Raw genomic sequence first — 27943 nt, forward strand, 5'->3', positions numbered from 1 at the left:
TCTTATCTGTGATGTTACCAAAGGGAGAGAACTCTTCACGCCTGACGTAACATTACTCTTCCCACTTCCCCTTTCCTTTACTTCTCATGAAAACTCAAAGGATTTGTCCAAAGTTCTCCTTTGAGTCCACTAGAATGGACCCCATTTTTGAGAGAAACGTGAGATGACATTCTGCTTCTGATTCAGTCAATGAATCAGTCAATTAAAAAAAAAAGCTCTCCACCTGATTCAAGGCTTCTCCAGAGACCCTGTTGATTCAGCATTCATCCTGAATTACTTGATTATGTGGTGCTCTTTAACAACAACAACAACAACAATAACAACAACAATTAATTTTATTTATACCCTGCCCTCCCCAGCCAAGGCCGGGCTCAGGGCAGCTAAGAAGCAATAATAAAAACCAATTGAATGAATACAACTTAAAAACAAGATTAAAATACATTAAGGGACTTCCGGCTTAGCGCCAACAGCTAATGGCGGACTCCCTCCGAGCTCCGGAGGGAATGGGCTCCGCAGGATCCGGGTCTTGCCGCTGCGGCGACGCGGGGACCATTAAAAATCACAGGCGAGGTAGCCTGTGAACCTGGTGACTCAGCAGGCACCATTTGCGCCCCCCGACCCGTGAAGGAGCCTTTTTAAAGGCTTCGGAATGGGGGGCGGGGTGAGTGGTGCGATGCTGAGAGTCTACTGCTTCTCCTGCGGAGTGAAGCCGCATGCCATGGTCGGAGAGCGCTGACTTCTTGTGAACAATTGGACTTTAAAGCAGCAACCTGTGAGTACTACGGAAATTGGATTTCTAAAGAAAAAAATTTTTTTTAATTAGGCACGATCGGGGAAGATGCAAACAGGAAGTCCGTCTCCCCGTCTTGTAAATAATCTAAAGCAAGGACTAGCTAACTAAAGTTGAGAGGATTTTTTCCCTTTTATTGGCTAAAATATATTAATTGCACGATTTGGCAGTTTAAGCAATTTTACTGGAGGATAAGAGCTAATTTTCGGAGCTGAGGTGTCACCCCCCTGACCCGGGAGTGATCCGTGAGAGAGCCTGTTGGAGAGATATTGAAGAGTTTGACAGCTGTCAAATTAGCTGTCAAGACGGAAAAAGCGAACTTTGTTTTCTATTGTCTCTGCTGGTTATATTTGTTACAATTGGGCTATACTTTGTTGAAAACAAGGAAGAACTGACACAAATTAACTTGATTGTTGGATTTGAACTGGAATGAATACTAAGTAACCAAAATCCCTCTAGAGGGGGTTTTGGGACATTACAAGAATGGCTGAAGGAGGCCAAACTCAAGCTAAATTGGACAGAGTTTTCTTTCTCTTGGGAAAGTTACAAGGCCAAATTGATGTTTTGGCTACCAACGTTGCAACTCTGGACTTAACAGTAAATAAGTTCATTGAATTTGATAAGGATTTGATCCAGGAAGCCCAAGCAGCTGGACAAGAGGAGAAATTTGAGAACTTTGAGAGTGTGGAGAAAGAGACACATGTTGTTTTTGAGGAAAAGGAAGGAGGAGATATAATGTTGCAGATGGCAAAGGAGAGCCAGAGGCCTGACATGATGGTTATAAAGGAAAATAAGAACTGGATGATGAAAATCTGGTCTGAATTGGTGATTGAAGAATGGAGAGATCTCTCTATGTGGAGATCTGAAGACCCAAGGATTACAAATTTGATTAAGGTGAAAGTGGGAGCTTTGGGGACATTTGGATTTGAAAGGAGTAAGAAACAAAATTTGGGCTCCACTTTTAAACATGGAGGTTTGGCTGGAAGAAACATTGTCCTCATCGGGCTAGAGTATCTCCGAGATCTGGTGTTTAACATTAAGGATTATCAAAAAAAACCGGCAGAGAGGAACTGAGAGACAATTAAGAGCCTCGGACGTGAGATCCCCAGGCTGATAGTAGATTAAGACTGATGGACACTTGTTGGGGATTGAAACCGGGAAAGGGGATGGGGTGGGGTTTGGGGATCCAAAGGGTGTATAATTATAATTTGTCTTTTTATTTTTATTCTGTTTTGTTATTTGTATGAAAAATGGGGAATTCGTGCAAGGGAATTTGGGTCGACTTTAGAAAAAGGATTTAAGAATGAGTACTGATGTATAAATTTTGATGTTTATAAGGTAAAATTGGTTTTTTATAATGAATTAAAACATTAAAAGGTTTAAAAAATGGGGATAAGAACTTGTTGAACTAACAATTTGAATTGGAACATAAGAAGGGGAGGTGTGGGGAAGTCAGGGAAATATGTTACTGACAAATAAGGATTGTAAACTGTATATGTATTTAATTTTTCTTTTTCTTTTTGGCTTTTTAATTTACTAAAATGGAAAATCTTCAATAAATATCTATTAAAAATAAATAAATAAATAAAATACAACATTAAAACGTTAAAATGCAGCCTCATCACAGGAGGAGAAAGGAAAAAAGAAAGAGAGGGAGGGAATCAAATTGACTCCAAGCCAAAGGCCAGGCAGAACAACTCTGTCTTACAGGCCCTGGTCTCACCAGGCCAGAGCCAGTGTTTAAAAAGCCCTGGCTCTGGTTGAGGCTAATGTAACTTCCTTTGGGCCCGGGACCTTTAGGGTGTTGCTTTTTATGGACTTTATGGTCCTCCATGGGCCATACCGGGAGAGGCGGTCCTATAGGTACGAGGGTCCTAGGCCATGAAGGTCTTTAAAGGTCAAAACCAGCATCTGAAATCTGACATTGTACTCCACCGGGAGCCAGGAAGAGGAATAACCTGTTGGCTGTTCTTGAAGATGCTGAAGCTGATATTTCTAGACATATGTCACCTGTGTCAAGCATCTGCAAAATCCCACAGGTATGGCTGCTTTGGTGTTAAGACGGAGTTGTGCCTCTGCCATGGGCTTTTCATTCTTTCCTTTTTGGACTCTCCCAAAGGTAAGGGTGGGATGGAACCTGGAAGCAGGTGCACTGAACATTGGTGTCAAATGCCCTATGCCACCCCACCACTGCTTTAAAAAACCATGTTGCTTGTTTACAATGCATTCAAAACACAGTTTTTTGAGTAATGTAGCTGAGTCCCTAGTCTAATATTCTGGGATGTGATTCAGTCCCACAAAATATTGAGAGTCTGGAGGCATTCCTGGAAGATCTCCTCCCATTCTACACGGTCAGCATTTTGTCTTGTTCTTTGTGTGCCTGTGTGTGGGACTGTAGTTGGTCAACTGTCTGAGATTTGTCCTGGAACCACAGCAAAGCACTCACCTCTTCCTTTGCTTCCTGGGCAAGTTATGGATACACTGGTCCGACTCTTCATGAAAAAACCCAGTTCCCCTTTTTCTACCAGATGGCCCCAAATGTAGATGCCCAGAATCTGGGGATTGTCCAACTGCTCCTGAACTTCAGATGGATGTGGATTCCCATATTGCATGGGAAAGTCCTTAAAACAACAACAATAATTTATTTATACCCCGTCCGTCTGGCTGGGTTTCTCCAACCACTCTGGGTGACTTCCAGCAAAATATTAAAATACAATAATTCATCAGATATTAAAAGCTTCTCTAAACAGGGCTCCCTTGAGATGTCTTCTCAAAGTCAGACAGTTGTTTATTTCTTTGACATCTGGTAGGAGGGCATTCCACAGGGCGGATGCCACTACCGAGAAGGCCCTGTATCTTCACTTCCTGCAGTGAGGGAGACAGCAGAAGACCCTGGGAGTTGGACCTCAGTGTGCAGACAGAAGGATGGGGGTGGAGACACTCCTTCTGGTATACTGGGCCAAGGCTGTTAAGGGCTTTAAAGGTGAGCACCAACACTTTGAATTGTGGCCAGAAACGTACTGGGAGCCAATGTAGGTCTTTCAGGACCGGTGTTATGTGGTCTCGGCAGCTACTCCCAGTCACCAGTCTAGCAACCACATTCTGGATTAGTTGTACTTTCCAGGTCACCTTCAAAGGTAGCCCCACATAGAATGTGTTGCAGTGGTCTAAGTGAGTCCTCAACACCAGCCCGCCCCGTCACCCAAGAACAGCACTTCTGTCTTGTCATGATTCAACCTCAATCAGTCACCTGCCATCCATCCTCCAACCGCCTCCAGACACTCACACAGGACCTTCACCGCTTTCACTGGTTCCGATTTAAAAGGGTTAGAGCTGGGTATCATCCGCATACTGATGAACACCCAGCCCAAACCCCCTGAGGAACCCCACAAGTGAGAGCCCAGGGGTCTGTACACTAATCCCCCACCACCACTTTCTGAACACGGCCCAGGAGGAAGGAGGGGAACCACTGTATAACCCTCAGCTCCCAGCTCCTCTAGACGGTCCAGAATGATGTCGTGGTCAATTGTATCAAAGGCCACTGAGAGCTCCGGCAGAAGCAGGAAACAGCTTTCACCTTTGTCCTTAGTGCGCCGGAGATCATGGACCAGCACAACCAAGACAGTTTCAGTCCCAGTATGAGGCCTGATTCCCAATTGGAATGGATCCAAATGCTCCCCATCCTCCAGGCATGCCTGGAGTTCTTCAGCAACCACCAGCTCAATCACATGAATTTCTTCATGGGAAGCTAGACGCCTCTTGGAAGAGAAGCTGTTTCCACATTTCTTATACACTTCATGCCCTGTACAGTGGTACCTCAAGTTACACACACTTCAGGTTACAGACTCCACTAACCCAGAAATAGTACCTCGGGTTAAGAACTTTGCTTCAGAGTGAGAACAGAAATCGTGAGGCAGCAGCAGGAAGCCCCATTAGCTAAAGTGGTGCTTCAGCTTAAGAACAGTTTCAGGTTAAGAATGGACCTCCAGAACGAATTACGTTTTTAACCTGAGGTGCCACTGTATGAATTATTTGATGGCGGATGAGACCTGCCCTCTTTCTGAAGCTCTTCCCACACTCCAAGCAGTGATAGGGTTTCTCCCCTGTATGGATTCTTTGATGGGAAGTGAGATGGGTGCTGTGACTGAAGCTCTACCCACATTCCAAGCACTGATATCGGTTCCAAGAGCGGTTGCTGAACAGCTTGGTAGGTTTCTGGATGAAACATCTGCTTTGGATCCATTCCAGTCCGGCTTCCGCGCTGGTCATGGGACCGAGACGGCTCTGGTCGCCCTAACAGATGATCTCCGTAGGCAGCTGGATCGAGGCGGGTCGGGGCTGCTGATTCTTCTAGATCTGTCAGCAGCCTGCAGATGATTTGGTTTTGACACTACAGGAGCCAGAGTCCAGTACAAAAAGAGCTTTAGAACTAATTTCTGAGTTTGGTCGGGTGGCGGGATTCAAGTTGAACAAACAAAAAACTAAGGTTTTGGCAAAAAACTTGACACCTTCAGAAATAGATGGGTTTCAGAAGGAAACAGAATTAAATGTGGCTACAAAAGTGAAATACCTGGGGGTTAGCTTGACTGGAAGAAATTTGAATTTGTTTAAAGATAATTATGAAAAATGTTGGTCTGAAATTAAAAAAGACTTAGAAATTTGGTCAAGATTGAAACTTTCCTTGCTGGGAAGAATTGCAGCAGTTAAGATGAATGTATTGCCAAGAATGTTGTTTCTGTTCCAAACCCTTCAGATCGTGGACAGAGTGGAGTGTTTTGGAAAGTGGCAGAGGGACATTACGAAGTTTGTCTGGCAGGGCAAAAAGCCCCGAATAAAACTCAAAATATTAATAGACGCAAAGGAAAGAGGGGGATTTGCCCTGCCGGACTTAAGGTTGTATTATGAAGCGGCGTCCTTCTGCTGGATGAAGGATTGGTTTTTGTTAGAAAACACTGATGTCCTAGATCTGGAAGGGTTTAATAATGCTTTTGGGTGGCATGCATATTTGTGGTACGACAAGGTAAAGATTCATAAATTGTTCAAAAACCATATTGTCAGGAAAGCTTTATTTGCCGCCTGGACCAAATATAAAGACTTATTTGAAAATAAGACCCCGAGGTGGCTATCACCGACGGAGGCTAAGGCCATAAAATTAAGTAATATGGAGACTGGCTGGGTAAAATGTTGTGAGATAATTGAAAGAGTTGGTGATACTTGGAGGCTGCAGAGTTTTGAAAAATTGAAAGGAAAGGTGCGAGACTGGTTTCACTATGCCCAAATTTTAGAGATTTTCAAAAAGGATAAAAAAATTGGTTTCCAGGTGGAAAAATCAAAATTAGAGTCAGAACTACTTGAACCTAAGACGAAAGTGCTTTCAAGAATGTATAACTTGTTGCTTAAATGGAATACTCAAGATGAGACAGTTAAATCAGCCATGTTAAAATGGGCACAAGACATTGGGCACAACATTATGTTTGAAGACTGGGAAAGGTTATGGACCACCGGTATGAAATTTACGGCATGTAGTGCCTTAAAAGAAAATATTATGAAAATGATGTACAGGTGGTACATGACCCCAGTCAAACTTGCAAAGATATACCATCTGTCTGATAACAAATGTTGGAAATGTAAGGAGGCTGAAGGAACATTCTTTCACCTCTGGTGGACATGCCCGAGGGTGAAGGCTTTTTGGGAAATGATTTATAACGAGTTGAAAAAGGTATTCAAGTATACCTTTCATAAGAAACCAGAGGCCTTCCTCCTGGGCATTGTGGGCCAGAGAGTGTTAAAGAAAGATAGAACTTTCTTTTTATATGCAACTACAGCAGCAAGAATCCTTATAGCCAAATATTGTAAGGCACAGGAGCTACCCACGCTGGAAGAGTGGCACACGCAACTGATGGACTATATGGAACTAGCGGAAATGACTGGCAGAATCCGGGACCTGGGAGAAGAGGCAGTGGAAGAGGACTGGAAAAAATTTAAGGACTATCTACAAAAACATTATAAGTTATTTGAATGTTGAGAATTTGCCAAGTTTTTTGGGAAAAACATGCTTCAGTATTGAAATATGAGAACGATGGAAATCAAGTTATGACTGTGAAAAGTTTAAATTCTAGAGTATATAATTAGAGGAAAGCACAAAAACACATGAAACAAGGTATCAATTTGCTGTTTAGATTTATTGTAAAGAAAGCAGGGGATGGAAGATGTGGGGAAGTCCAGCTGATTATGAAAAAAGATTCTGAAAAGTGAATTTTCTTTTATTTAATCTTTCTTTTTCTTTCTGTAAAACCGCTTTTGCTGTGTTATTGAAGATGTATTCTGACCTTGGAAAAAAGCAATAAAAAATATTATTTAAAAAAAATAGATCTGTCAGCAGCCTTTGACATGGTCGATCACGAACTCCTGGACCACCGCTTTGCCGACGTGGGGATCCAGGGCACAGTCCTTCAATGGCTGCGCTCGTTTCTCTCTGGTCGGGGACAGAGGGTGGCGCTTGGGGGGGAATTGTCATCGCGCCACTCCTTGGTGTGTGGAGTGCCTCAGGGTGCAATTCTCTCCCCGATGCTTTATAACATCTTTATGCGCCCCCTCGCCCAGCTTGTCCGGAGTTTTGGGCTGGGTTGCCATCAGTATGCTGATGACACCCAACTCTATCTGTTGATGGATGGCCATCCTGACTCAGCCCCAGACACACTGACCAGATGTCTGGAAGCTGTGGCTGGATGGTTACGTGGGAGCCGGTTGAAGTTAAATCCTTCGAAGACAGAGGTCCTCTGGCTGGGGCGGGACGATATGGGATTGAGGGGGCAACTCCCATCTCTTGCGGGGGTGCAATTAGTGCCAGCACCGTCCGTTAAGAGTTTGGGTGTAATCTTCGATACCTCCCTCTCTATGGAGGCGCAGATTACAGCTATAACAAAGGCGGCATTTTTGCATCTCCGCCAAGCTAAGCAGTTGGCCCCTTATCTCTCTCGCCCTGACCTAGCCACTGTGATCCATGCGACGGTCACCTCCAGACTGGATTATTGTAACTCGCTCTACGTGGGGCTGCCCTTGAGACTGACCCAGAAACTCCAGCGGGTGCAGAATGCCGCGGCGAGACTCCTTATGGGGTCTTCGCTGCGAGATCACATTCATCCGGTACTATACCAGCTGGCTCCCGGTGGAGTACAGGATCAGGTTTAAGGTGCTGGTTTTAACCTTTAAAGCCCTATACGGCCTAGGAGCCTCATACCTACGGGACCGCCTCTCCTGGTATGCCCCACAGAGAAACCTACGGTCTGCAAATAATAACATCCTCAAGGTCCCAGGCCTCAGAGAGGTTAGGGTGGCCTCAACTAGAGCCAGGGCCTTCTCGGCTGCGGCTCCAATCTGGTGGAATGCTCTGTCACAAGAGACCAGGGCCCTGCGGGACCTGACATCTTTCCGCAGGGCCTGCAAGACAGAGTTGTTCCGCCAGGCCTTTGGTCAGAGCGCAGCCTGACTCCCTCCTCTGGCAACCTGCACAGAATTTTGCTTAATTGGTTGCCACCAATTTGATTTAATTAATTTTTATAATGAAATATTTTTTAGATTGTATGACTATTTTACTGTTTGATTATTTGATTGTTGTTAGCCGCCCTGAGCCCGGCTTCGGCTGGGAAGGGCGGGATATAAATAAAATTTATTATTATTATTATTATTATTATTATTATTATTATTATTATTATTGATAGGGTTTCTCCCCTGTATGAATTCTTTGATGCAAAGTGAGTTTGTCCTTCCGACTGAAGTTCTTCTCACATTCCGAGCACTGATAGGGTTTCTCCCGTATGAATTGTGTGATGGGAAGTGAGATGGGTGCTCTTACTGAAGCTCTCTCCACATTCAAAGCACTGATAGGGTTTCTCCCCTGTATGAATTCTTTGATGGGAAGTGAGATGGGTGCTCTGACTGAAGCTCTTCCCACATTCCAAGCAGTGATACGCTTTCTCTCCTGTATGAATTCTGTGATGAGAAGTGAGACTGTAACTGTGACTGAAGCTCTCTCCACATTCAAAGCACTGAAAGGGTTTCTCTTCAGTATGAATTCTTTGATGGGATGTGAGATGGGTTCTCCTACTGAAGCTCTTTCCACATTCAAAGCACTGATAGGGTTTCTCCCCTGTATGAATTCTTTGATGCGAAGTGAGACTGTCCTTCCGACTGAAGCTCTTCCCACATTCCAAGCAGTGATATGCTTTCTCTCCTGTATGAATTCTGTGATGAGAAGTGAGACTGTAACTGTGACTGAAGCTCTCTCCACATTCAAAGCACTGAAAGGGTTTCTCTTCAGTATGAATTCTTTGATGGGATGTGAGATGGGTTCTCCTACTGAAGCTCTTTCCACATTCAAAGCACTGATAGGGTTTCTCTCCTGTATGAATTCTTTGGTGGGAAGTGAGACTGTAACTGTGACTGAAGCTCTTTCCACATTCAAAGCACTGAAAGGGTTTCTCCCCTGTATGAATTCTTTGGTGGGAAGTGAGACTGTCCTTCTGACTGAAGCTCTTTCCACATTCAAAGCACTGATAGGGTTTCTCTCCTGTATGAATTCTTTGGTGGGAAGTGAGATTGTAACTGTGACTGAAGCTCTTTCCACATTCAAAGCACTGATAGGGTTTCTCTCCTGTATGAATTCTTTGGTGGGAAGTGAGATGGGTGCTGTGACTGAAGCTCTTTCCACATTCCAAGCACTGGTAAGGTTTCTCTCCTGTATGTATTCTTTTGTGGGAAGTGAGATCCCCACTCTGACGAAAACTCTTTCCACATTCCAAGCACTGATAGGGTTTCTCTCCAGTATGAATTCTGTGATGCAAAGTGAGTTTGTCCTTCCGACTGAAGCTCTTCCCACATTCCAAGCAGTGATAGGGTTTCTCTCCAGTATGAATTCTGTGATGCAAAGTGAGATCCCCACTCTGACAAAAGCTCCTCCCACATTCCAGGCACTGATAGGGTTTCTCTCCAGTATGAATTCTGTGATGCAAAGTGAGTTTGTCCTTCCGACTGAAACTCTTCCCACATTCCAAGCACTGATAGGGTTTCTCTCCAGTATGAATTCTGTGATGCAAAGTGAGATCCCCACTCTGACAAAAGCTCCTCCCACATTCCAGGCACTGATAGGGTTTCTCTCCAGTATGAATTCTTTGATGCAAAGTAAGACTGTCCTTCCGACTGAAGCTCTTCCCACATTCTGAGCACTGATAGCCTTTCTTCCCACTGTGAGTTCTTTGGTGGGAACGGGAACTCTGACTGGAGCTCTCTCCATACTCCCTATTTTGATTTGGCTTCTCCACTGTGTGGATTTTGTCATGGTCTCCCACATTCTTCATTTCCAATTCATCACCACCTACAACAAAGACAGAAACTAATTAGATCCTCAGGAAGAAACGGAGCCCCCAATTATTGAACAATGCTAATGAAAATTTGTCAAAGAGGAAGAACAGAAGATGTGAGATCTTTCTACAGAGGCCGTGGCCTTTGTCGACCAGCATTTGTCGATTTTTGATTTGATTTGATTTATTACGGCCATTGGCCCATAGCTAAAACAATACATCAAGATTTATCCATAAACAATTTAAAACAATTCCAAGTTAAAACACCCATATAAAACCAATTTTACTTCAATTAAGTAAACACTATATACAATAAGCTCCCTCTGTGTCAACCGTAATTCAAATCCCTCGGGGATATGCATCTTAGTTCTGGCACTTATTGATGGTTCTTAAGTTTGGCTAAGCTGTCAGAGTCATACAGTGATCCATTTCTCCTCTTATGAAATAAGACATTAATCAGGTATCTAGCGATTGCAAGGGATCTATTTGAGTCTTCGTCGTTTAATAAGTATATTATTTGGGCTTCCTGAGGTCTGTCAGCAATTGTCGATAAATATGGGGCCAGAAACTTGGACCGTGGGGCCGAATGTAATGGACAACAGAAGATTATATGGTATAACGATTCTATAGATCCACTTTTACAGTCACAGAGGAGTGAGATCTGTCCGTTGGAGAGTCTGTTACCCAACACATTTGATGGGAAAACATTTGTCGACCAGCATTTGTCGACCTCTTTTCTAGGACGGATTTTTGTTGCCACAATCATGAAATCCACTCCAACTCTAACATTGGTCTTCTCTTTAAAAAACGGGCAGAGGCTAAAACAGAAACCCAAACCGGACAGAAATTACCTCAACTTCCCTAACAACTCAGTGTGTGAATGTTGCCTCCAAGTTGCTATGGAAAGGGTGACTGTCACTCCAGAAGGCCGTTTTTTCAGTTAGGTCTGGTCTCAACTGTCGAGTGAGAGAGAGGTTTTCTGTGAGAGCACCTGCTGCCTGTTTATGCTGCTATGTGCCTCAGAAAAAGTCTGTAAAGTCTCATATAGATAGAAGCACTTGTAATTCCCTCTTAATACCTAATGTAGCAGCATTATTTGATGTTGAATTGTTTTGGATTTTTGAGCTTATTGTCTTGAATAAAAAATGGAATAAATGTAGAAATAATCAAAATCAATACATAATAGATATAGATATATTAGATATAAGCACATGCAAACGTGTTTTAGTATATCAAGTAATGTAATGTGTTCTGTATAAACTCTAAACAGAGAATCTTGTGGTGTCTTGTGGTGTTTTTCAAGGGTCAAACAACCCAGGGCAACCTCCACACATATAAATACCACAGAAAATGGGTTTGAGGCCCACAAAATCCAGAAAACCATGAATAATCCAGAAAGACAGGTGCAGAGTTGTAAAGTGACATGTTTTACCTCAGAAACTGACATTAACATTTTGACCTCTTTGCCAGTGTACTCTTAATTATCCTGTCAGAAACATTCTTTAAAGGCAGATTGAAAAGTAGAAAGAAATTTTTAGGCTGCACATAGGAAGTTTTACGCAGTGGAATAGGAGAATGAGAACAGTGTTATACAGATTTGAAATGATACAATGTATTGAGGCAGATGTCTTACTGCCAGAGAAATTCTTCACAATTTAGGGAAAGTTTATATACAGTGGTACCCCGCAAGACGAATGCCTCGCAAGACGGAAAACCCGCAAGACGAAAGGGTTTTCTGTTTCGGAGGCACTTCGCAAGATGAATTTCCCTATGGGCTTGCTTCGCAAGACGAAAGCCCATAGGGAAATCTCCGGGGACCTGTTTTAAATTGCTAGCGGTCGGGAGCAAAGACTTTCGCCCACAGCCGGCCTTCAGAAGAGGTCCTGGACCTCTTCTGAAGGCCGGCGGGGGGCAAAAGTCTTTGCTCCCCCCGCCTGCCTTCCCGGGACAGCAGAGACTTCTCCACTGCCCCGGGCGATCTTAAAATGCTGGCGGGCGGGAGCGAAGCGTTCGCTGCCGACCCCCAGCATTTTAAAATCTCCCCGGGACAGCAGAGAAGTCCCGCCCCGCTCGGGATGGGCGCAGAGCTGTCTGCCGTGCCGGGATCAGCGCGGGCTCTGCACGGCCATCGGGAGCCGGGGGAGAAGCCCGCCCCGCTCCAGATGGCCGCGCAAAGCTGTCTGCCGTCCTGGGACTGCAGGCAGATCTGTGCCGCCATCCCGAGCGGGGCGCTAAGTCCCGCCCCGCTCGGGATGGCGGCGCAGAGCTGTCTGCCCTGCCGGGACTGCCATCCCGAGCGGGGCAGGAGCCTCCATAGGCGCGCGTCACCTCTCCAGCCGGGGGAGGGTCGCAGGGGGCTGCTAACCCCCCCCCTCACGCTCTCCCAGCTGGAGAGGTGACGTGCGCCTATGGAGGCTCCTGCCATAGGCGCTCGTCACCTCTCCAGCCGGGGGAGGGTCGCAGGGGGCTGCTTTAGCCCCCCCCCCGCACGCTCTCCCAGCTGGAGAGGTGACGTGCGCCTATTGAGGCTCCTGCCATAGGCGCTCGTCACCTCTCCAGCCGGGGGAGGGTCGCAGGGGGCTGCTTTAGCCGCGCACGCTCTCCCAGCTGGAGAGGTGACGTGCGCCTATGGAGGCTCCTGCCATAGGCGCGTGTCACCTCTCCAGCCGGGGGAGGGTCGCAGGGGGCTGGGGGGAGATAGCGATCTCCCCCCAGCCCCTTGCTTCAGAAGAGGTCTGGGGGAAGCGGGAAGCGAAGCGCTTCGCTTCCCCGCTTCCCCCGGACGTCTTTTGCAGCTGTTCCGAAGTGGGGAGGGGGGCGGGGACAGCTGCCCCAGCCGCCCCACTTCGGAAAGCTGTTCCGAAGTGGGGCGGGGGGGCGGGGACACCTGCCCCAGCCACCCCACTTCGGAAAGCTGTTCCGAAGTGGGGCGGGGGGGCGGGGACACCTTCTGAAGGCGGGCAGGGGGCGAAAGTCTTTGTCCCCCCTGCCTGCCTTCCCAGGGGCTTTTAAATCGCCCCGGACAGCGGAGAAGTCCTCCGCTGTCAGGGGCGATTTTAAAATGCCGCCCGCCAGCATTTTAAGATCGCCCTGGACAGCGGAGAAGTCCTCCGCTGTCCCAGGGTTTTTTTAAAATGCTGGGGGTGGGAAGAAAAGCCCTTGTCCCCCCCCCAGCCTTCAGAAGAGGTCCGGGGACAGACTGTCCCCGGACCTGGTCTGAAGGCGGTTTCCCTAGGAACGCATTAATTGATTTTCAATGCATTCCTATGGGAAACCGTGCATCGCAAGACGAAAAAACCGCAAGACGAAGAGACTTGCAGAACGAATTAATTTCGTCTTGCGAGGCACCACTGTATTTAGAAGATTTCATCGCAATTTTATGAGAAACTTTTTGGTCTAAGACATGAAGAAAAGAAAGATTGCCAGAGTCATGTGACAGAATTGTAACTATCATTGAAAAGTTAAAGCTGGCAGAATATTCTATGTCTGAAGAACAGAAAAGGAGCTATATTGTAGGATCTCCTGGGGGGGGTGTATGTATGGAATTTCAAAACTGATCTTATGATCCAACGGGGAGCTTTACCAAGAGCATCCAGGATCCCACGATTCTCCTCCTGAACTTCCTCATGCAGAGCTCATTACTTCTACTGCTGTGTGATGGAGCAGTAAGTTTTTTGACATTGGTAGGGCATTCAGGTCACGGCACTGCTATTAGATATTTTGAGCTGCCAATACATCGTGGTGGCCGGGGAGCTGTGATGTATTCCTAGCTCAAATTCCCTGCAGATGACAAAGGCGCAGGCAGGCAGGTGGTGGAGCCCAGAAAGGTGCTCACCTTCTCAATCTCCGCCTGCCTGTCTGCCTCCCCCCACCCCCAGGCTGAGCAAGCCCCAATACCTCTCTGGCTCCATCCCTCCATGTCCCCATCTCCCCTCCCCTGGAACTCACCAGATCTCTCTGAGAGCCCTAGAGAGGAACGCTCAGAGGTTGTGAGGAGGGATGCAGGAGACAACCTGACCAGGTCAACCGTCCATCTTCCCCCTTCCATCCCCGCTAGCTTTGCAGGATCCATCTCTTTCACCCTTCCTGAAGAGTCAAGGAGCCAAAACAAGCTGCAAGGTCCTGGGAGAGAGGAAGAAGCAAAGGGAGCCTCAAAGGCCCTGCAGGGAAGAAGAAGAGAAGAAGATGAAGCGTTTGGATTTGATATCCCGCTTTATCACTACATAAAGGAGTCTCAAAGCGGCTAACATTCTCCTTTCCCTTCCTCCCCCACAACAAACACTCTGTGAGGTGAGTGGGGCTGAGATACTTCAGAGATGTGTGACTAGCCCAAGGTCACCTAGCAGCTGCATGTGGAGGAACGGAGATGCGAACCCGGTTCACCAGATTACGAGTCTACCGCTTTTAACCACTGCGCCACACTGGCTCTCACTGGATTCTCCTGCCCCTGGAAAAGCACAAATGGGGAAGCCCCTTCCCAACAGAAACCCCATTTATAAACATTTCCAGTGGTTCCAATTTCCTCTGTTTACTCCTCTCCCCTCTTCGTAAGACCGGCATGGTCTGCACAGTAGAGACCTGAGAATAGATCCCATTGAACTCAGTGGGGCTTATGGAAAGAACTTGGGGCAAAAACCAGTCACCATCTTGTCCCCAAACCTGAAGACTGCAACACCAGGCATGCTTATCTATGGTATCATAAGGCAAAAGTTCATAAAAGTTTTCATAGTCATAAAGAGCTGTTAACTGAAACTGACAACCAACTAAAATTAAAGGACTTTGAAGAAGTAAGAGAAAATGTAATAGACTGGTTACACTATTTACAACTAAATGAAACTTTTAAAAATCATGAAAAGAAAGGACTTAGTTATCAAATGTCAAGATTTCAGAGAGAAATAGTAGAAGGTAGTATAAAACAGCTGTCAAAAATGAACGATCTGCTTTTGGAAGGGGACACCAAAGAGGACCAGGTCAAATGTGTTATGATAAAATGGGTGAAGGATGTGGGACATAATAAATTAATGACGGACTGGCTTTGGAAGTTAGATTTGGAAGTTAGGCCACCGAGACCACATAACACCGGTCTTGAAAGACCTACACTGGCTCGCAGTACGTTTCCAAGCACAATTCAAAGTGTCGATGCTGACTTTTAAAGCCATAAACGGCCTCGGCCCAGTATACCTGAAGGAGCGTCTCCACCCCCATCGTTCTGCCCAGACACTGAGGTCCAGTGTACTTCTGGCAGTTCCCTCCCTGTGAGAAGCCAAGTTACAGGGAACCAGGCATAGGGCCTTCTCGGTAGTGGCTCCTGCCCTGTGGAATGCTCTCCCACCAGATGTCAAAGAGAGAAACAACTACCAGACTTTTTGAAGACATCTGAAGGCAGCCCTGTTTAGGGAAGCTTTTAATGTTTAATAGATTATTGCATTTTAATATTCTGTTGGAAGCCACCCAGAGTGGATGGGGAAACCCAGCCAGATGGGCGGGGTATAAATAATAAATTATTATGATTACTATGATTATTATTATTGGTTTTAAATTTTCTGGTGTTTTGATGGTATTTGTCCCCAGTTAAATTAGCAAAACTGTACTTCTCACTCGCTGGATGAACACCTTGTTGTGGTGAGTGGGCCTGCACGTTCCTATGACCCTTGTGAGTGAAGCCATCGGGAATCTTGTAATCCCAACAGGATCACCCTAGTACTTTACTAATAATAGTGGAAGTGATGCAGAGAGTGACTCTTCTGAATATTCCTTGTACTCCCAGTAGTATACAAGGAATCTTTACAACCCCAAGTAGCTGATTCCCCAAAGCATCTGCCCTGCAAGCAAAAGAAACCTCTGACAAGCCCTTGAAGAAGCCCAACCTGGAAACAGAGCCCCATGTGTTTCCCCATCTCAGAAGTCCCACCTGGCCCTGAGGGAACCGGATTCGCAGGAGAAACAGTTCCCCTCTCCTCTCCTCGGACAAGTGAAAGGAAGTCTCCCCTGCTGAAGAGATGGCAGCCCTGCTTGCCTGGAATTCACATATTGCTGACCACGCTGCACTGATTCTCCCAGTCTCCTCGTTAGAACAGAGGAGCAGGAACATGATGGCACAGCACCTTCTCCCTCGTCACAGAAGGAGACGCAGTTACAACCATCTCAAACCAATGCGAAGCTCTTGCTCCTGCAAAAATTACCCACAATGCAACTGCATGACAATCAAGTGACCTAGCTTTTATCCTGGAATGCGGCCGCGTGGTCTGCATCCAGCAGAAATCCTTGTTTTAAAGACTTTCATTCCCACCATTGCGTCATAATGATCCTGAAAACATGGACAGCGGATGAGCTGTTACTCAATGGATTTCATTCATTCTCAACTGGGGCAGATCTAGGGGTAAAGCGTGGAAGAGCGAAAGGGGGCCTGGGGGTCTTAGTCTCCACTCCCCTATGTGCCATTTCAAGCCCTCTAGTGGGGTGCCACAGGGTTCTGTCTTGGGCCCGGTCTTATTCAACATCTTTATCAACGACTTGGATGATGGACTCAAGGGCATCCTGATCAAATTTGCAGATGACACCAAACTGGGAGGGGTGGCTAACACCCCAGAGGACAGGATCACACTTCAAAATGACCTTGACAGATTAGAGAACTGGGCCAAAACAAACAAGATGAATTTTAACAGGGAGAAATGTAAAGTATTGCACTTGGGCAAAAAAAAAATGAGAGGCACAAATACAAGATGGGTGACACCTGGCTTGAGAGCAGTACATGTGAAAAGGATCTAGGAGTCTTGGTTGACCACAAACTTGACATGAGCCAACAGTGTGACGCGGCAGCTAAAAAAGCCAATGCAATTCTGGGCTGCAACAATAGGAGTATAGCATCTAGATCAAGGGAAGTAATAGTGCCACTGTATTCTGCTCTGGTCAGACCTCACCTGGAGTACTGTGTCCAGTTCTGGGCACCACAGTTCAAGAAGGACACTGACAAACTGGAACGTGTCCAGAGGAGGGCAACCAAAATGGTCAAAGGCCTGGAAACGATGCCTTATGAGGAACGGCTAAGGGAGCTGGGCATGTTTAGCCTGGAGAAGAGGAGGTTAAGGGGTGATATGATAGCCATGTTCAAATATATAAAAGGATGTCACATAGAGGAGGGAGAAATGTTGTTTTCTGCTGCTCCAGAGAAGCGGACATGGAGCAATGGATCCAAACTACAAGAAAGAAGATTCCACCTAAACATTAGGAAGAACTTCCTGACAGTAAGAGCTGTTTGACAGTGGAATTTGCTGCCAAGGAGTGTGGTGGAGTCTCCTACTTTGGAGGTCTTTAAGCAGAGGCTTGACAACCATATGTCAGGAGTGCTCTGATGGTGTTTCCTGCTTGGCAGGGGGTTGGACTCGATGGCCCTTGTGGTCTCTTCCAACTCTATGATTCTATGATTCTAAGTCAAAAGCCAGGGCAGTGTTAATCCAATTCAGCCACCAGGATCTGTTGGTAATTTACGCTGATGTGACCCCAATGAGGCAGAAATCTCAGATCAGAGACTTGTGGATTGAAAGGGAAATTTATACCACTGACCTTATTTTGCTTAACCAAAGGCATCTGTAGTTTTAGGAGGGGATCTCAATGCCAGATTGGGCCCTAATGATCATGCCCTTTATGCAAAGCACAAATGCTCTCCTCCCAACCATGAAGCCAGTGGATTCCTCCTCACCCATTGTTCCAAAGATCAGAAATCAAACTTTGCAGGCATCTGCTTGGCTCAAACAGCATTCAGGCTAAACCTCTACATCTTAAATGGTGCCCTTGAAAGTGACTATCCTCTCTGGCTCCAGAAGGAGAGCTATAGACCAGGGGTCAGCAACCTTTTTCAGCCGTGGGTCGGTCCACCGTCCCTCAGACCATGTGGTGAGCCGGACTATATTTTGAAGAAAGAAAAAAATGAACAAATCCCTATGCCCCACAAATAACCCAGAGATGCATTATAAATAAAAGGACATACAGTGGTACCTCAGGTTACATACGCTTCAGGTTACATACGCTTCAGGTTACAGACTCCGCTAACTCAGAAATAGTACCTCGGGTTAAGAACTTTGCTTCAGGATGAGAACAGAAATTGTGCTCTGGCGGCACGGCACCAGAGGGAGGCCACATTATTATTATTAGCTAAGGTGGTACCTCAGGTTAAGAACAGTTTCAGGTTAAGAATGGACCTCCGGAACGAATTTAGTACTTCACCCGAAGTACCACTGTATTCTACTCATGGAAAAACCACGCTGATTCCTGGACCGTCCGCGGGCCGGATTTAGAAGGCAATTGGGCCGCATCCAGCCCCCGGGCCTCAGTTTGCCTAGCCCTGCTCCTGACAATGTACTCCAAACCTGCCTGGTGTTTTTACATGAGCAGAATGTGTGCTTTTATTGAAAATGCATCTCTGGGTTATTTGTGGGGCATAGTTCCCTAGACCAGATATAGTCTGCTATATAGTTTGGTATACAAAGTACGTCCTGGAGGCTGACATCCGTATAAACGACCAAACTGATTAAAGAACGAAAACAGCTGAGCTACGTTAGAAAAGCGATCCAACCAGAAGAGATCTCGCTCCCATCGCCCTGCTACAAATGTAGCGGTTTCTGCTCTCTCCTGGTCTCCTTGATCTGCCAGGAGAAAAGACACAGTAGCGATGCCGGTCAAGAGGAAGAAGACCCTTCCTCCTCCTCCTCCTCTTCCTCCTCCTCCTCCCCTCTTGATCGAGACTCCAGGGCTCTCTCTGCAGGCTCCCCCCTCCAAGACCCCCTCCCCCCTACCCCCCGGGGCCAAGCAAGAAGAGCGGGGCAGAGCCCTGGCCCCCTCGCCCCCCCCGACTTGGCGCCCCCCATGCACGATCTGGCCAGCCCCCCAGGCATCCACCCTGCAGCCCCTTCTCCCCATTGCACCCGGAGGGAGAGGGAGGCGAGACTCACCCCCAGGCAGCTCTTGCAAGAGAGAGAGGGAGACGGAAGCAGCCCCTCCGCTTGCAGGCGGGAATGGCGAGGGAGGGGCTTTTGCTCGGGAGGACCTTGCCCCCCCCACGCCTCCACTTCCTGTCCTCTCTAGAAACCCAGCTCTGTGCCTTTTAACCCTTGGCAAGCCGAGCACAACCGGAGCCCCGCTCTCTCCTCCCCCAAGGCAGGAGCCCAGGAGGAGCCGCTAACCCAGAAATATTACCTCGTGTTAAGAACTTTGCTTCAGGATGAGAACAGAAATCGCCTGGAGGTATGGCAGCGGCAATGACAAACCTAGACAGCATCTTAAAAAGCAGAGACATCACCTTGGCAACAAAGGTCCGTATAGTTAAAGCTATGGTTTTCCCAGTAGTGATTTTTGGAAATGAGAGCTGGACCATAAAGAAGGCTGATTGCCGAAGAATTTATGCTTTTGAATTATGGTGCTGGAGGAGACTCTTGAGAGTCCCATGGACTGCAAGAAGATCAAACCTATCCATTTTTAAGGAAATCAGCCCTGAGTGCTCACTGGAAGGACAGATCTTGAAGCTGAGGCTCCAAGACTTTGGCCACCTCATGAGAAGAGAAGACTCCCTGGAAAAGACCCTGATGTTGGGAAAGATGGAGGGCGCAAGGAGAAGGGGACGACAGAGGACGAGATGGAGGGACAGTGTTCTCGAAGCTACCAGCATGAGCTTGAGCAAACTGCAGGGGGCAGTGGAAGACAGGAGAGCCTGGCATGCTCTGGTCCATGGGGTCAAGAAGAGTCCTAAACGACTAAACAACAACAACATGGTGGCGGCAGCAGTGGGAAAAGAAGAAGAGTTTGGGTTTGATATCCCGCTTTATCACTACCCTAAGGAGTCTCAAAGCGGCTAACATTCTCCTTTCCCTTCCTCCCCCACAACAAACACTCTGTGAGGTAAGTGGGGCTGAGAGACTTCAGAGAAGGAACGTCACTTCTTTATTTTAAAGGAAAACAAAGAGAGAGAGAGATGATGACCCTGCCCACCACTAAGTTCAAAAACAACCCCCAATAAGAATAATAAAAAATCCTATTAGAAACAATAAGGAAGCACTGAGAGTTTGAGTATTACACTCTTCAAGTATGCCATTCGGATTTTTAAATCTGTGACTATACATATATTAAAAAACCGTAAAAGTGTGACCAAGGGCATTTGCTTAAAGTATTTAAAGGGCTACTTCAAAATACTGTAGTACAACTGTGCAGTAACTATGTCTGGCATAACTTGTCCACTTCATATAGCTAGCCAAAAAGTTTAATAGGCCTTGCAGAAAGAGGGTGGTTAGCAGAAGAGGGCAACCCAGCAACGGATCCAGGGACTTCCATGCATTGCACTGGTCTTCCATTAGAGAAAGCCACCCTGAAGCTATACATTCGGACATGGAATGTTGTCAGGTTTCACAGTAGCATTATGGGATCGTCACGGTGTCACTGTGCACTAGATTAATCTTTATTACGCTTTATGTAACTGTCTTCTCCTCTCCCCCAACAGGTTTAGTACAGTAGTTCGCCATAATTTAAATTGCCCATTGGTGTGCTCCAAATTGGTGTTTTATTTTTGTACATTTAAGGAAACTTAAAATTTTGCATCCAAAGAGAACCATGCTACATAAAAAGTATCCAGGATTTTTTTTTTGCCAAAAAGAGCTCTTGAATAAAATCTAAAAAATACTATTGCCAATGTGTCTCATAGAGAGAAAATGTTATTTTAACTGTAAACAAATTCACACTCTGACACTTTAAAACTTCAGCAGAGGAAGGAGTGGCTGATTAAGCTTTGCCATGCTCACTTGCCAGAGCAAACCGGAGTGGGTAGGGCAACAGCCAGCTCTTCTCGACATCATCTAGGGGGAGAAAAGAACCGTTCCAAGTAGCCAGTGATGGCGTCCCAGTGCTTCCACAAAAAGGCAACGAAGACCACTATAAATAAAGTGCTGAATGTCCTGCTGCGAGTTTTCATGAGGGGGACAACACAGTTGGCCACGGTGGAGACAAAGACCAACAGAACGGCCATGACAGCCAAGAGGATGTTAATTAGTTTGCCCAGGAGGTTTCTGGCAGTGGCATTTTCAAGACCTTCCAACTGGAAGTGTAACTAGCCCAAGGTCACCCAGCAGCTGCATGTGGAGGAGCGGAGATGCGAACCCAGTTCACCAGATTAGGAGACTACTGCTCTTAACCACTACACCACACTGGCTCCATTAGTGGTGTCTCAGGTTAAGAACAGTTTCAGATGAAAAATGGACCTACGGAACGAATTAAGCTCTTAACCTGAGGTCCCAGTGTACATGCAACCTGAGCATAGATAGCAGGGCTTCACCGCGTTAATACTCCACGGAGCATCAGCACTGCATTAGTCACTGCTTTGAATCCAGCACAGAGCATGTATGTCTTTGTGCGTCCAACTTCCATCCTGCTTCCAGCTCCACTCACTCAGACAACTCTGGCTTTTGCTCTCATACCTAGCGGCTAGGTGGAGGCAGGGAGGCCCACTCATATGTTCTACGGCACAGGGCAACTTCTTTGGTTGTGCCAGCCATGGCACCACTCAAAATCGGTCTCATTCACACATTAACATGACTAAAAAGGTAAAATAAAAAACTCAGGATTCCGACTGGTACAGAAAAAGGGTTCTTTGCATACAATTAATTCATTTTCACAATAATGGCCTTGGATCCTAAGCCTGTGTAGCAAATGCATAGTTTGGGGGTACTCTTGGATACGCCTTTGTCACTAGAGACCCACGTGTCCTCTAGGGCTGTTTGTGAACAGGAATAGCCTGACCCCTGGAGCACTGGAAAACTTGGAGCTGGGCTACTGCAATGCACTCTTTCTGGGGCTGCCCTTGGGTCTGGTCCAGAATCTCTAGTTGGTGAAACATGATGTGGCCAGATTGTCCTTGCGAGCTTTTGGCCAAGAACATCTGGCACCACAGCCCCCCCATTTGAAGGAACTATCCACTTAATACTATTTTCTGCTTCCTGCAACTTCCATTCCTGATCCACAAGAGGACCTCTTCTCTTATTCCAGGGCTACTAAGCTTACTCAGGAGGAACCTTGATGAAAGTGTCAGGATGCGGTGTCTCTCCCCTACACAACATGACTCCAGCAGTTAATTGTGGTGGTCAGGTGGGATTGCTATGAGGAATTATGGAAAATGTAGCAAGCCATTGTGTCAGCAATGAACGCATTGCTTTGACTGGGCTTGAGCCATTTGACATGATTTCCTATCGAATCCCACAAGCCTCTGCACCTCTGCCATTTTCTCACTGCCTGACAGTCACGTGTAGCATTCTGAAACACAGACCAGTTGCTTCACCGGGCGTCCTCAGTACATAAAGATAGAAAGTAGCTTTGATGTAGATTTTGTTAATCTTTAAAGGTAAAGGTACCCCTGCCCGTGCGGGCCAGTCTTGCCAGACTCTAGGGTTGTGCGCCCATCTCACTCAAGAGGCCGGGGGCCAGCGCTGTCCGAAGACACTTCCGGGTCACGTGGCCAGCGTGACATCGCTGCTCTGGCGGTTGATCTTAAAGGCCAGGAAGAGAGTTCACAAGGAGATGGTAAATACTGTCTTTCTTTCCTATGGGTTTATGACCTCTGGGTTTCCTAAATGCATTACTCCTTGGTTCCAGTTTATTTAGCTTAACCACGTATGCATGCTCAAGTAGGAAATAGTTTCTTTGTAGTTAAAAGGATTTCTCTGATCTGACTTTGTCCCACGTGGGGGATTTTTTGAAATGCTCAGAGGAAATCTGACTGGTTCTTACAATAGCTGTGTTAAGAGTTCTTTTGTTAATAAAAGGGACCTGGGCCAGGGTGTGGCAGATTATTATTGGCACTTCCTCCCAGAGTCTTGCTGGCCAAGCCTCGTATGTATTTTATTAATCAGGGCCCAATCCTTTCCTTCACCTTATTAGGTTAATGGACTAAAAAAGGCCACAACTTTATTGGTTACAGCATGTGAGAGGTATTGGCTTAGGCATTGGATAAAACAACAGGAAGGGGTGAGTCTAACAAGGGTTAACCACCAGTAGGAGGAGCCTGTGGATGCAAATACAACTGTAAGCTCCCCCTGCCCTAGCCATGGCCCTAGCCACCACAAGGGCGTCAGACAGGATCCATGACCGCCAGATTCCTTTACCGGAATACCCATAAAGTGCAGAGGTAGGCGATGGCCCTCCAATACACAAACATATTCCAATGCCTAACCGCCAATACCCAAAAAGTTGTGACAATTTGTTACGAGGCAGGCGAAAAACCAAGTGGCCGGTGCCAATTTGCCAGATGGATGAAAATTCCTACCAGGCCCCTTGGGCAACCAAGGCGACCAACCACAGGTCCATAGCAAGGTCAAGAACCAAGCAGTGAACTAAAGGGAGGGTGGGTGGGTGAAAACCAGCAGCGCAATGAAAGGGAAGTGCTGCTGCTCCCGCTCACAACTCCTCCCCTCTGTAAGGGGGAGAGGCTTTCTTAAATTGTGGTGCCCAGAACTGGACACAATATTCTAGGTGTGGTCAGACCAAGGCTGAATAGTACTGCTCTATTTAGCCTCGGTCAGCAGACACATGGAATACTGTGTCCAGTTCTGGGCACCACAATTGAAGAAGATTGTATGTGCAGAGAAGGGTGACCAAGATGATGAAGGGTCTGGAAACAAGTCTCAGAAACGGTTGAAGGAGTTGGGTATGTGTAGCCTGGAAAAGAGGAAACTGAGAGGAGATGTGATAGAGCACCTGAAATATCTAAAAGTCTGTTCCATGGAAGATGGAGCAAGTTTGTTTTCTCCTGCTCTGGAAGGTAGGATCAGATCCAATGGATTCAAGTTCCAAGGCAGGAGATTCTGAGTAAATGTCAGGAAGAACTTTCCAACAGTAAGAGCTGTTTGACAGTGGAACCGACTCCCTCACCTCAGAAGATTGTGGACTCTCCTTCCTTGGAGTGTTGGACAGCCACCTAACATGAATGCTTTAGTTAAGATTCTCCCATTGCAGGGGTTTGGACTAGATTACCATCCAGACCCTTCCGACTCTATGATTCCCTGAATGAACTAAGCCCACGAAGGATGGAAAAAAGTTTCAGTGATAAACAGAAATCCTACTAGAGAAGAAGAAATCTTCAGAAGGATGTTAGCGTAGAAAATGTGGAAGATTGTTCAGGTAGAAAGCTCATCATAGGGACATCAGTGTAGATAGAAAAGATACCTTACTTATACATAATTTTGAATAATAATAATAATAATAATAATAATAATAATAATAATAATAATAATAATTTATCATTTATACCCCACCCATCTGACTGAGTTTCCCCAGCCACTCTGGGCGGCTTCCAATCGAGTGTTAAAAACAATACAGCGTTAAATATTAAAAGCTTCCCTAAACAGGGCTGCCTTCAGATGTCTTTTAAAGATAAGATAGCTACTTATTTCCTTCACATCTGAAGGGAGGGCATTCCACAGGGCAGGCACCACTACCGAGAAGGCCCTCTGTCTGGTTCCCTGTAACCTCACTTCTCGCAATGAGGGAATATTTAAAGATGTAAATTAAATACTTCATCATTGATTCCCCCCCTCCTTTTCCTTCCAAGCTGTCGCTGTCAGAGATGCATTATATTTTACGGCTGTATGGGAGATAAGCAGGTCATAACTTACGCTATGAAATTCATTATTTTAGCGAGGAATTTTTCTTATGGAGGTGGAAACCATCGTGCGAGCGATAGATTGATGTTCGTGTGCAACCCACACGTCATTTTCGGACCCAGAAGACAATGGGGAGGCAAAATGGGCTTTTGTATGACTGCTGCTGTGCGATGACCCAGAATGCAACCCCTGTGCAAATGACGAGCTGCCTGTACTTAAGTTGTGTTGTATTGGAGAAATAAAGTTCTGTTTGGTGGGGATGACTGAAAATCCTTGGAGGTCTTTGTAAACCTCAGAATGTGCAAGTAGGTAAAGTTTCTGTTATAATTCAGATGGTGCGGAAGTTTGTTAGTGGAGAATGTGTCTGGTAAGGGGGAAGATGGCCTTGGGGATGTGGAGATCCAAGCATGTCAGTGTGATCTTAGGACTGCAATACCTCAAGGACCGCCTCTTCCCATATAAACCTTCCCGGACCCTGAGATCATCTTCTGAGGCCCTCCTTCGTGTGCTTCCTCCTTGAGAGGTCCGTAGGGCGGCAACACAAGAACAGGGCCTTCTCTGCAGTGGCTCCCTGTCTGTGGAATGCTCTTGCCAGGGAAGTTTGCCTGGCGCCTTCATTATACACCTTTAGGCACCGGGCAAAAACCTTCCTCTTTAACCAGGCCTTTGGTTGACCTGACTGACATCCTATACTCTTTTAAAATGTGGCTCCTTTCGGGGGGTGGGTGTTATTGGGTTGTTGTTTTTATTCTGGTTATATATGTTGTGATCTTTTCTGTGAACTCCCCTGAAACCTCTATGTATACAACAGTATATAAACTCAATAAATAAAAAATAATAAGAATAAGAATCTCCTTGTAAAGGGAATGGGTTTCATGAGTTCACAGTGTTCAGATGTAGGTACTCTATGTAGAGCGTGTATATATTTGCACACTTCCTAAAATAATATATTGGCCCTGACCCCAACGAAGGTGCATTGCTATTTAAAGTCCAAGCTGACCTTTCCACCCTATGCTGGCCCATGTCAAAACAGGGCAGCTGCTTCTCTCTGTTCTTGCAAACATGTTTTCTCCAGCTTTGCATCTACTCCTCAAGCCACAGAGAGACTCCAGAAGGTTGCCAGGGCGATGCCTCCCCGCCTCATAAATATTCTTATTTTTCCCGGGGATTTCTCCAGGGATTTCTCCAGAGATTCATAATTTCTCGCAATGAGTCTGAAAAGTCTGGTGAATAAAATATCCCCTGTCTTGACAATTCCCTAAACAGCTGCAGACAGTGAGAGGGATAGAGCAAAAAGCCTACATCACAAATGAAAAGTGGCTGTGCTCTTCCTTCTTTCCCTCGCGCTTTTAGGACACCCCAAACGGGCTAGTTTTAAATGTCACCACAAACATATTTTTGAGGGTGGCAGGTTGTGCACAACCATCTCATCCCCCTGCAATCCCAAGGGATGTGTTAGAGCGCCCCAACCTTCCAGGTGGCCCCTGAAAGCCTATTTTGGTTTAAGAGAGGGATGAACCAAATATTGTTTTCAGGGTGGGTTGCTTGGACCCCCTATGTGAATTTCCTGTTGTTCTTGATCACAAGGAATGGGTTTCAAGTCCCCCTTCAGCCCCCATTTTGGTTTAAAGGCCCAATGAACCTGAACGTTTTGCTTGGGATGGGCTGTGAGGACTCAACACAACCAACTCATCAATTCTTTTCTTTTAATAGTTTTTATTTGATTTTGCAAGTATAAGATTATAACAATACAGCCATACATATCTATATTTAAAGATCTCTCCAAATCTTTGGACTTCTCACCTTCCCCTCCATGGGTTTTCAACTGCATACTGCTCAATAGTCCATATTTTACATCACTCCATTTTCTCCATAGCAATTGCTACATTACAAGTGTTATTGCAATCCTGCTAATGTTTTCATCTGCTTACAGTGGTCATCAACTCATCAATTCTGATCAGGAGGAATGGGTTTTGATTTCCCCCGATCTTCCACAGGCTCCCTGAAACTCCCCTCTTTTCTAAACTTAAGGGCCCAGTGGAGCTAAACATTTTTATGGGTTTCATGCAAACTCTCTATAAGCGTGGTCTGTTGCATGTCCCCACAGCCATCTATGGGTCCCAGAAACACAAGGGTCCTGAACACAAGGACCATAAAGTTCCCGTATCACTTTGATTGTGCGACGCACCCTGATTGCTTCCTGGTGTCTGGAGTACGGATGGCTCCCGCCTCCCGTGATTCTCCAATACAGTTTTCGGAAGTTCCAGGCAGCTGTAAAAGTTCTAAACAGTTCTATAAAGTTTATAAAAGTGAAATCTTAGTCTGCTTCAACAGAAGTATAGTGTCCAGATCAAGGGACGTAATAGTCCCACTCTATTCTGCCTTGGTCAGACCACACCTGGAATACGGTGTCCAGTTCTGGGCACCATAGATTAAGGAAGATATTGATGAGTTGACAGGTATGGGGTGGAGGGTGACCAAGATGACCAAGGGCCAGGGAGGAATGGGGGAGACCACCTCTCCATCCTCACCCTCCCAGGAAGGAGGAAGAGGAAGAAAGTATAAAGGGAAGTCACAGCTCAGAGGCAGATGAGGGGGAAAGTTGGGAAATCATGGGAGAGCCAGAGCAACATCTGGCTGACACGTCATTAAAAACCATTCTAGACCCACCATCTTCCAGAACCCGGCGAGCCTTAAAAGTAGGAGAGCAAAGAGCTCAAAGACAGAGGGTACTTAGCAGCACCCGCAGAGGAGGTGACGACGAATGAGGAAGTGAGAGAGCCGGGGGCTGGAGATTCACTTGGAAAAATAAGAGGTGTGACAGTGGACATCTTTGTTCCATTCCAAGAATAATTACAAAATTTTGGTAATGTGAATTCCCTGTGATCTATGTGATCTATATCTTCCAAAGTATTAACAAATTTTCAGCCAAATCCAAATTTCATAACTACTTCCATTAAGTTGGTTGGTTCTACATGATCAAATGAGGGTAACGATTTTTTAAATTGAAACATTATTTTTCAAGAACATCACTTCTCTATCTTCTTGAAAAATAGTATTTTAAGAATCAGATGCTATCTTTAGCTTTTGCTGTCAGGTGCTCCTTTGCGTTCAGATCAGGTCTCAGCAAAATAATGTAGCATTTGGGAATGAAGATGCAG

At 46.1% G+C, this 27943-nt stretch overlaps 2 protein-coding genes across 2 annotated transcripts in view; both read right to left on the reverse strand.

The window, feature by feature from the left end:
- LOC308579728 (vomeronasal type-2 receptor 26-like) overlaps positions 1 to 20043 on the reverse strand; it is a gene marked incomplete at its 3' end in the record, with an annotated part of 150888 nt that extends 130845 nt beyond the window's left edge. The window contains exons 1-2 of the mRNA XM_081180660.1: positions 19098 to 20043; positions 14098 to 14309 (exon numbers count right to left, since the gene is read on the reverse strand). The remainder of the gene's footprint in view (positions 1 to 14097; positions 14310 to 19097) is intronic.
- Positions 7201 to 27943, reverse strand: part of LOC308580904 (uncharacterized protein) — a 33025-nt gene continuing 12282 nt past the window's right edge. Inside the window, exon 5 of the mRNA XM_081183194.1 lies at positions 7201 to 9730. Coding sequence (XP_081039320.1) covers positions 8575 to 9730 — 1156 coding nt within the window. The 3' untranslated portion in view covers positions 7201 to 8574. The remainder of the gene's footprint in view (positions 9731 to 27943) is intronic.

This window comes from Podarcis bocagei (assembly GCF_964188305.1).
Source record: "Podarcis bocagei genome assembly, chromosome: 2".
Classification (NCBI taxonomy): Eukaryota; Metazoa; Chordata; class Lepidosauria; order Squamata; family Lacertidae; genus Podarcis; species Podarcis bocagei.